Source organism: Delphinus delphis, chromosome 19, assembly GCF_949987515.2.
Source record: "Delphinus delphis chromosome 19, mDelDel1.2, whole genome shotgun sequence".
Classification (NCBI taxonomy): domain Eukaryota; kingdom Metazoa; phylum Chordata; class Mammalia; order Artiodactyla; family Delphinidae; genus Delphinus; species Delphinus delphis.
The window spans coordinates 44698186-44708517 of record NC_082701.1 but is presented as its reverse complement, the minus strand read 5'-3'; the positions used below and the strand labels follow the sequence as shown (position 1 = coordinate 44708517).

At 53.5% G+C, this 10332-nt stretch overlaps 1 protein-coding gene across 4 annotated transcripts in view; it reads right to left on the bottom strand.

Annotated features, from left to right (window-relative positions):
• Positions 1-640: 640 nt before the first annotated feature.
• Positions 641-10332, bottom strand: part of ANKRD13B (ankyrin repeat domain 13B) — a 17386-nt gene continuing 7694 nt past the window's right edge. For 2 of the 4 annotated variants that reach the window (XM_059997050.1, XM_059997054.1), the window contains exons 2-15: positions 7332-7467; positions 7073-7197; positions 6940-6985; positions 6203-6346; positions 5924-6113; positions 5781-5847; positions 4593-4674; positions 3801-3865; positions 3450-3580; positions 3199-3356; positions 2922-3074; positions 2641-2804; positions 2486-2562; positions 641-2004 (exon numbers count right to left, since the gene is read on the bottom strand). In XM_059997050.1, coding sequence (XP_059853033.1) covers positions 1767-2004; positions 2486-2562; positions 2641-2804; positions 2922-3074; positions 3199-3356; positions 3450-3580; positions 3801-3865; positions 4593-4674; positions 5781-5847; positions 5924-6113; positions 6203-6346; positions 6940-6985; positions 7073-7197; positions 7332-7467 — 1776 coding nt within the window. In that variant the 3' untranslated portion in view covers positions 641-1766. Of the gene's footprint in view, positions 2005-2485; positions 2563-2640; positions 2805-2921; positions 3075-3198; positions 3357-3449; positions 3581-3800; positions 3866-4592; positions 4675-5780; positions 5848-5923; positions 6114-6202; positions 6347-6939; positions 7009-7072; positions 7198-7331; positions 7468-10332 lie in introns of all 4 variants that reach the window. The other 2 variants (XM_059997053.1, XM_059997052.1) reach the window with 2 other exon arrangements.

Here is a 10332-nt window from a genome sequence, read left to right as displayed (position 1 = left end):
GCTTGGGGATGTTGGGGAGCTTGGGCTTGACCTCAAAGGGGTAGCGATTTGACGGGTCTCCCCAGACTGGGGAAAATTACAACGCTTCTCCCTGTAATCAGCTCACTTGACTCCACCACCCTGAGTGGTAAACTCAACGGGCGTCACCCGAGTGCTACGGACATACACAAACGTTGGCTGTACAGCCGGACCCACGGGCTACACCCAGCAGTCTACGGCAGAGGGCTCTCTTCCTTCTCTCCATCTGCAGGGGAGAGGACGGCTTCCTCGCGGCACTCCCGCAGGAGAACCAACCAGAGAACTGGCATGAGGAAGCAGGTTCACACCTCCCCCCTCCCAGACACACACACACACACACACACCCCAGCCCTCTGTTGCGGCCTTGACTCTAGGAGGAAAACAAGACGTACTGAATGAAACATTTTACCAAGTGCTCAGTCTGTGCCTCCTGCATGGGTGGGGATGCTAGACCCCCAGCCCCTGTAAATGCCACCACCAGACTCCTGGGGGCCCTGACAAATGCAACACTCGGCTCAGGACCCACCAGACATCCTCTTACTTCAGAGCCCTCCCCACACTGAGGTTCAGAAGGAACCCTCAACCCGCAGATGGGCGTTCTTCCCCAGTAAAGGCAGGTAGGAAAAGCCTCGGGTTTGAAGCCTCTTTTATTTGTGCCTCAGAATCAGTCTGGTGCCCCTGGCATCAGGGAAGAGGGTGAGAGGAACAGCTTCCCTTTGTTGTTTTCTTCCATCGCTTTCGTGTCCCTTCCAAGCCTCACTGGCTGAGCCAGGAAGGCCAGTCCGAGAGAACCCAGACAAGGGTGTGCAGTGGGCCCCTGCCCCTGGCGGGGTCTGTGCTTCTCTGGGTGGTGGGGTGGGGCAGGGGAGAGCCGGGGGTTAGCACCATTGGATGAAGGGTTTCGGAGTCAGCCCCTGGGTGGAGGGAAAGTAGGATGCACAACCACAGAGGGCTAGCAGCAGCTGGTGGGAAGGGATGGATGGTGGTGCCAGGGCCCTGGGCGACCCCTGTGTCCAGTCTGGTGTTTGCCCCACGCCCACTATGCCTCCCCATTCGCCAAGACACCACGAGGGAGCCAGGCCTTGCCCAGACCTGGGGCCACCTTGGGCACCCTCCCTGATCACAAAAACGTGCCTTGGGGATGGGGACTCCAACCTCTGGTCACCCAAAGAGAAGCTGGGACCACCCTGAGACCCGGGAGGGGTGTGGGGGCTGGGGGAGCCGGGCACCCCGCTAAGTGCACTTGACGCTGAAATGCCGGGGTGGGGGAGGAGCTGGGCCCTTGACGTGCTGGTTTGTGTCTAGGACGAAGCAGCCACACAGCACGTGGGGAGCTCAGCTGCCCCCCAGGGGTGAAGAGCGGAGATGCAAAGGCTTCACGGGCAGTGTCCTGGAGTGGGGTCAGTGAGCAGAAAGGAGGACCGGCCAGAAGGAGCAAGGGATGGAGACAGTGCTCCTCTAAGGACCGTCTCCCCCTCAAACGGCCTGTCTCCGCCCTTGGACCGGTCCGAGCCCAGGGGAGTGGGGTGGGGTCAGGATACAGCAAAGCAGGGGAGCCGTGCCAGCTGCCTCCAGGAAGGTACCCCACGGCCGGGCCGAACCCCTCCCCATCTGGTGCCGGGTGCGCCGCTACGCCCCCGAGGCGGCGGTTCGGGTCTCCGGACTCAGCTCGGAGAGCGCGCAGGAGGGGCGACTCTCGCTCCGGGGCGGGTCCCGCGGGGCGTGGCCAAGGGGCCCGGCAGTGGGCGCTACTGCTCAGTCAAAGAAAGCCGCAGGATGCGCTCCAGCTCCTCCTCCTCCTGGCGCGCGCGCCGCCGCCGCTCCTCCTGCTCCTGCGCAGACAGCTCCATTGCCAGCCGCAGCTGCTCATCGTAGCTCCGGAACACGTGGCCGCCTTGGCCTGGGCGCGGGCTCGGCCGAGGGCTGGGGACCGACGCCAGGCCCGCAGGGGTTGTGGACTGGCGCTGCGGCGTGGGCGGAGCGCTCCTGGAGGCAGGTAAGATACGTCGAGGGCTCCGGGCGCCCGTATGCGGGGCGGGAGACGGTGTGGAGGCCTCGGGACAGCGCAGGCCTCAACACTCTCCAGTGGAAGCGATGAGTCCCGCGTCACCTCCCTGGCTCCCTCCCACGCGGTAGGAGCTGACGCCAGCTCCTACAAAGCCCATCCTCCCAGTCTTCTAGAACCCCATCCCCGACATTCTGTCTGGCGAGGGTCTGTGAAGGCTCTAAGGCCGCGTTTGGAGTACTGCTCACCCACCCCTGAGTCAGGAACGGGTGGTGGTGGTAGACGCCATCTTGAAACCAGTAGGGTCCCTGATGGCGGTACCACGGTTCCTCTGGGCCAAGAGGGGTGCTCATGCGGCAGTGTCCATACGCACCGTGACAGGGCCCTGGTGTTCTCTGTGCATGTGTATGGGAGTGGGGGAATAGGCGTCTCCAAACCCTCTCCGGACGGGCGGGCACTGACCTGTCCTGTCGGCGACCCTCGTAGGACATGGGGTGAGTGCCCGGTTTGCTGTTGGTTAGCGCCTCCCAGATGGTGACCTGGGCGGAGGCAGGAGTAAGCCAGTTAGCTGCGGCGGCACCGCAGTCCGGTGGCCCCGTGCGGCCGCGGGGACGCACCTGGTCATACTCACTGCCCGCCTCAAGCAGGCTCTGCTGGATGGCGAACTGCAGCAGGTCGTCATCGTCGTCGCGGGTGGCGGCCTCTCGCTGGCCGCCCAGCACACTGTAGCCGCGTGGGGCCTCGAACAACGCGGGGGAGATCTCGCAGCCGCGGCACGAGGCTGGGGGCGCCGGGCTGTGGGTCAGAGTGGACCAGACCTCCCCTCCCGGCCACTCCCGGGGAAGTGCTCGGTGGGGAGGGGAAGTGAGGGCGGGCTCAGGGCGGGACAGGGTCTCACTCGTGGAGCTGGAGCTGCTGACACTGGAGGAGTCACTGCCCGGGGAAGGGGTCTCGCTGCTGGGGCTGCCTCGCACCAACGGCACCGGCTCATCGCAGCCATTGAGGTTCCCGAAGGTGATACGGGCGTTGAGGATGTGGAAAATCGGGATTTCTGAGGATGCAGAAACCATCAGGCACCACCACCCACTCCCTCACACCTTAGGTACCCACTCTTTACCTCCTCTAAGCCCCATCCTCCCAATAGCTGCTCAAGGGAAATGGGGGTGGAGCCTCACCAATCTTGACAGGGAATCCTGGAGGCAGGCGCAGGGTAATGAAATCCCGGAGCTTGGCAAAAAGTGCATTGCTGACGGCCATGAGGTCAATGATGGGGGCCACCTGCTCACACAGGGACAGGGGATGCTCCTCACACAGCCACAGCTTGGCCTTGAACCTGCACCCCAGATCCCAAGGGGTGAGGGACATTGTAGAAGCCATGGCCTCCCAGCCCTGCCCACCCTTCCCCAGCACCACCACGGGGCCTCACTTCTGTGTCTTGGTGGTCAGTTCCATGGGTCGGCCCATGTCACGGTTGCCAAGCTCAAAGTTGGGATTGAAGTACTCTTCTGCGGTGATGGCAGTGGGGTTGGCTTGGCTCAGAGTCTGAGTGATCAGGGTCTGTACCACACAGGGAGGGGCTTATGAGCCCTTCTCAGTCCCCGAGGCCAGGCCAGCCACTTGGTATTACAAGCCCCGGATCTGTCCCCCCGCCACTGTGGAGCTGACAGGGCCTTGGGCATTGTGGAAAGAAAGAAAGTCCCCACAGGGTGCCTCCCAGACTTCCTCCTGATCCCCAACCAAACCCTTCCACAGAGGGGTACCCCTTGAACACACTCACCCCATTTTGGGGGCCCCCATGCTGCTCAGCAATTCCCAGGAAGGACTGCAGAGGTGTCTTACAGCCTGCAAGAAATATGGCATTTCAGAGGACACTGCAGTCCTCAGAAGTGACAGCACCCAAGACCCAGGGAGGAGGCTGGTCCCTGGAGGGAGGGAGGATTGCTCGCCCACACCACACACCCAGGCACCTTCACCTGAAGGTGATTGAGGACTCCAAGGGGCAGGGGCAGGGGCAGGACCACCATAAGCACAGCTGGAATAAAAGTAGGCCTGGGGCTCAGGAGAAACTTCCAAAAGTATTTTGGGGTATGCATGTGTATGTGTTTTCCTTCAGGTGCATCCACGTTAACTTCATTTTGTTCTCTTGTGAGGTGGGAATTATGTCTATCCACTTTAGACAGACTAACTGGTGCCCAGAGAGTCAGTTGTAGTATCAGTGGGCACAGAGAATCAGTGTCAGGGCCCCTGTCCTTCTGCCTAGGGTATGTCCCACTAGACTAGAATGGCCAACAAACAGTGTACATGACATTCCCCCCTGCCCCAAATCCAATGCAGATATTAGTAATCGATTGTAGCATTCCTTCCCGTTGAGCCCAAATGTTGCCTTAGAATCTTAACAGCACTCTAGGCAACAACTACCGATCACTAGGATTTGGCACTTGAATTGAAACCTATTTGCCTGAATAAGCTATCCTGGCTCTTGCTAGGATGTCAGAGGAAATACTGATGGAGGTGCTTGAGTGGGGCTGGTTCCTCCCCCCCACTCCCCCATCCACCTCTTCCTCATTACCTTTGACCTTGCCCTTGTGCTGTTCTGAAAGATGCTCTGTCCGTGTCCGGGTGATGAGCTCCACATTGGATGCCCCATATACCTGGGGACAGATGAGGAAAGGACTCACAGACAGCTTTGGTACCCCTACCCTGCCCCTAAGGGCGTTATGAACACTTCCTACAAAGGACGGTCAGGGGAGGGGGGTGCTGTCAGTTCCAATCTCCAGGCCTTTGGGCAAGTAATTATATGAAGTTATTCATTCAGTTCTCTTATTCATTCAACAAACATTTTGTGAGGAGCCTTTATAAGCCAGGCACTGAGGCAGCCGTCAGGGATACAGTGGTGAACAAGCATGGCCAGACATGATCCTTGCCCTCTTGAGGCTCACAATCAAGAAGACAATGGACAGTAATAACACAGTGTGATACATGCTCTAATGGGGAGAGCACAGGACTGTGGGACCAAAAACCAGAGGCCACAGCCCAGCCTGTGAAGCAGGGAAGGCTTCCAGGAGGAAACAACAATGACACAGAAACTTGCATTGGTTAGACCCTTCACCACATGGCCCCACATGGGTGATATGGGGGTCCCAGAGTGACTGCTGGGCGTCCCCCACAACAGTCTTCTTAGGGGTAAAGGCCTGGCTTTGGAGTCAGCCAGCTGGGTCTGAAGTTTAGCTCTGGGCAACCTTGTACTGGCCACTTAGTCACTCCAAGCCCCTGCTTCATCATAAAATGCGCCAGTACCCTACTTCATAGAGTTGTGAAGATTAAATGGGAAATGGTGGAAAGGGCTCGATAAACCTCTGTAAAATGGGAATAATAATAGCATCTACCCGAAAGGGTTGTCGTGAGGATTAAATGAGTGTGTGTGTGTGTGTGTGTGTGTGTGTGTGTGTGTGTGTGTGAGAGAGAGACATACACACATATATACATAGACGTGTGTGCATGTGTACATAGACACACATACATACATACAAGTACATACATTTAAAATGTCAGAACAGAGCCTTGAGCATGAACATAATATTTGGTGCTCAATAAATGCCGGCCATTCTCATCAGTTGCCTCTTAGTCTCATGACCTTGCCTCCACGCTGCATTGCCTCTGCACCTCCAAGGCCGAGAAAGCACGGTCAGGAAACCCCTGCCCAGCTCGCTATAGGCAAGAGTGTGGTGGGGCTGGCACCCGGGAGCTATGACCTCACCTTGGCTTCATACCCATTCACCATCTCGGTCTTCTCGCTGCGCCAGCCCAGGATGCCGGTCTTGTTCCTAGGGAAGCAGCGTGGTCTCGGTGAGGGGGCATCCACCGGGCTGGCTCCAGGCTTCCGAGGCCATGCCCACTCACCTCTCAAAGGAGATGTTCTTGGTGTCGAGCTGTGTGGTGACGACGGGTGCGGTGAGCCGGCTCAGCACCTGCTCCTCGGTGGGCTGGGCAGCAGCCAGCAGTAGCTCACGGTCCTGCCCAGCCAGAGCCAGGGTCTCTGTGTACACCACCCGGCGGTCGTGGTCAATCTCCATGACCACGGCGCTCGTGTCTGCCAGCCGCAGAATAGCACAGGGGGTCAGGGGTCTCAGGGGGCTGTGCCCAGCCTCCCCACCCTGCCCCATTTCCCGCCTGCCTGACCTTGGCCCCTGAAGACAAAGCTGCGGTTCCCTCGCTGCCACGTCATGTGGTCAAAGCCCAGAAGTGTGGTGTCTACCCGAAGGTTCTGCCCACTCTTCCACACTTTGTAGGTGTCACTGGGGCAGATCTTGGACACCAGGGGCACTAGGTTGAAGAGAAGGTCAGAGGTGGCTTCAGTTTGTCTGGCCCACCACCCTCGGCCACCTCAGAGCATGGGGGTCAGGGTCAGGAGTGTGGCTGGAAAAGGGTAAGGGAACCGGTGGGAAAGCAGCCCCTGCCCCAGTTCCCCCCTACAAATGTAGACCACAGGCACTCAGAAATGAACCACCTGAGGCTGGGGACAGGCATGACTCAGCCACCACCAAGTCCCTAGTATCCACCATTTAATTCACTCACTCAACCTTTCATCTAGCCTTCCAACAAATATTTATTAAACACCTGCTATGTGCCAGGCACTGGGGATACAACATTGAACGAGACAGGACCCCTGCCCTCTTGGAGCTCACCTTCTAGTAAGGGGTGACAGGTAACAAACAAATGAGCCAGTCATTACAAAGTGAAGGAAATAATGGAATCAATAGAGGCATCGTGGAAAGGCCTCAGGAAGAGGTAGCAATGAGCTGAGAGCTAAGAGGTGAGAAGGAGCCAAGGGAGAGTGATGGGAAGAGTGCTCAAGACAGGGAAGCAGCAAGTGCAGAAGCCCTGAGGTGGGAGAGGCCCCCGTCAGCCCCTCTTACCCCAGCTAGTGAACTCCCATTTCATCTCCACGTAGAAGTCCTGGGCCTGGAGGATGAAGAGGAGAGTGGCTAAGCCTGCGGTAGAGATAGTGTTCAAAGACCGTGGTGGGGAGGCTGAGAAGCTGGACCTCACCTTGCGCAGCTTCTCCAGGAGCACAGGGATGCCTGCCAGCCGCTTCACCACCCGCTGGTAGTCCCGGTACCGCAGCACCAGCTGCACCAGCTCCAGGTCCCGGGTACTCACAGCTTCCTGAAGCACTGGGGGCGGGGTGTGGGCAAGAAGCGATGTCACAGGGCAGGACCCTGCCTTGGGCTCCCTTCAGCCAATCAGAGGTGAGGATATGATGCCGGGAGACCCAGGCTGTGGGGTAGGGGTGAGTAGGGGTGCCCACCTGTCCAGCCGCTGCGATTCTCCCTGCCCACATCTGCGCCGTGTGCCAGGAGCACGCGGGCACACTCGAGGTGCCCCAGGGTGGTGGCCAAGTGCAGGGGAGTCCGCCCACGGGGATCCAGCTGCTCGATGTCCACCTGGAAGAGGTGAAGAGGTTGCCCTGGTCACTTCTGAGGTAGCCCATCTAAGCCTAACAGCCGCTAGGCAGGCAGCAACCACCTAGCTGTCCTGTCTTGCCCATCTCAGAAGGCAATGGAAAAAACAGACACAATGAGCTGGGGTCAGGTGAGGGGAAAGGGGCTTGCAGGAGAGGGCAGGAAGTAACTCTGAGAAAGGGAAGGACTTCCTTTCCTGTCCACCTAGGTGCCCTGACTGGGTTCACTCTTCCAAGGCCCAGCGGGCTGCCTGTGAAGAGTAAGCCTGGGGCCAAAGTGTGGTCTAGAAAGACCCTTGGCCAGGGAGGGCACCTGAGACAGGACCTATCCTAGGGGTCCAAGACCACACCTTCAGGAAGGGCCACCAACTTAGATCATTGACATTATCCCTGAGAGGTTTAGCAAACAGTTGCAGTAATACATTGATAAGAATGAAAGAATATGTTCATGGTACAACTTCAAACCCATGTCCTATGCCTATGGGACACTATGTATTAACATTTTTTATAAATACTATTATTGTTTTGTGAATAACATGATTATATTACATGAGATTTTTGTTGCATGATAAAAGCACATGTTTGTTAAATATTTAGATACATTTCAGGAAACTACGACTTCTGCTTAAATACGTGAACTGACTACATGTATGTAACTCCTTTTCTCCTCCCCAAAACTTGATTAAAATGCCAGGAAAAGGCTTCTACTCCAATATGGTGAGATAACTGAAATTACCCTCCCACCAAACAGAGAAAGCTATTGCTTCAAAATATATGAAATAATTGTTTTCAGACATTAGGCAACAATTAGTCCAGGACTGTGATCCCTGAAGTAAGAGAAGCAAACAAGGTGGGCTCTATGATTGCCTAAGTTTCTACTTGGAGGAATATTCCAGACAGCAGTTCAGGTAGGGGAATCCCCAGCAGAGCATGGTAGTCTTGCTGAGGAGTTAAGGAGAGAGATAGGAGTTCAGGGAGGCTGAGGTAGCTAGAAGGTGCAGGGCAGAGTTCCAGGAAGAAGTGAGCTATGTAAAAAAAAAAAAAAAAAAGCTCCAGAAATCTGCATATGGTCCCTTTGAGTCTTTGCTGAATACTAAACTTCACATGTGTGGAGTGAAACTCAACAAAACCAGGCAGAAAAGGAACAACAGGCTGATAAATTCTCAGAGCTCACCCATGGTAGGGAGACATTCAAGCTCCAACCTGCTAGAGTAGAGAGTCCTTGTTGATTACCCAGGGTATTCAAGAGACCCAAGAAGGGTTATACCTTAGGAGCAGGAATCCTATCCCAAGAGAAAAGGCTCACCCAGACCTAATCTAGTAAAGATTAAAAATAAGCTCCAAAGGATCAAACTGATTTGAAAGTAAGTTAGGCTGCCAGAACAAAGTCTAACAGTCTCTAATGGAAGACAACAATATCCCGATGCTTAACATCACAGCATTTACAATGTCCAACATCCAGTTAAAAATGACTAGACAAGCACAGAAGTAGGAAAATATAAAACCCATAATCAGGAGAAAAATCATTTAATAGAAACAAAGATGAATGGCTCAATATGCTCAAAAGTTTAAAGAAAAACACAACATTCACAGGGAAAGCAATGGGAGATAAAAAGTACAATATCTGAAATGAAATTTTCACTGGATAGCATTAACAGTAGATTAGACACTACGGAATAAAAAGAAAATCAGTGAATTTAAAGATACAGCAACAGAACTGTACAAACTGAAGAACAGAGGAGAAACAAAGTATCGAAAAACATTCAAACAGCCTCAGCAATCTGTGAGACACTATAAGGCATTCTAACATATGTATAATTGGAGTCCACAGGATAGGATAAGGAAGTGGAGGAATAAGACAAATTTAAAGAAATAGCCAAAAAATTTCCAAATTTGATTTTAAAAAAACTACTGTAGTAAGTTGAATGGTGGTGCTCCCACAAAACATATGTCTGCATCCTAACTGCTAGAACCTGTGAATGTGGCCTTAATTGGAAAAAGGGTCTTTGCAGATATAATTAAGTTAAGGATCTTAAAATGCGATCAGCCTGAATTATCCAGGTAGGCCCTAAATCCAGTTTATAAAACACACACACACAGAAGTTCCATGTGAAGATGCAGGCAGAGACTGAAGTTACGCAACCACAAGCCAAGGAATGCTTGGAGCCGCCGGAAGCTTGAAGAGACAAGGAAGGATTCTCCCCTAGAGACTTTGGAAGGAGTGGAGCTGATACCTTGAAGCTGGGCTTCTAACATGATGAGAGAATACATTTTTGTTGTTTTAACCCACCCAGTCTGTGGTAATTTGTTGCAGAAACTAATACAATGATAAATCCACAGAACCAAGGAACTCGATGAATCCCAAGGAAGAAAAACACCAAAAAACCTACGCCAAGGCCCATCATAATCAAATGCTGAAAACTAATGATAAAAAGAAAATCTTAAAAGTATTTAAAAATTTTTTTTATTGGAGTATAGTTGATTTACAATGTTGTGGAAAGGATTTTGAGAATTGAGACACGCTATGTATATAAGGACAAATATAGGAAATACTACATACTTTTCACCAGTAACCATGCAAGCTAGAAGACAACAGAATGAAATCTTTGAAGTGCTGGCGAAACAACTGTCAACCTAGAATGCTATATCCTGTGAAAAATATACTTCAAAAATGAAATGGGGGAATAAAGACTTTTATGGACAAACAAGAGCTAAGAGAATTTATCACCAGAAGACATGAAAGAAATGTTAAATGAAGTTATTCAAGTGGAAGGAAAATGATACCAGATGGAAACTTAGATCTATACAAAGTAATGAAGATTGCCTCAAAAGGTAAATGTGTGATGGA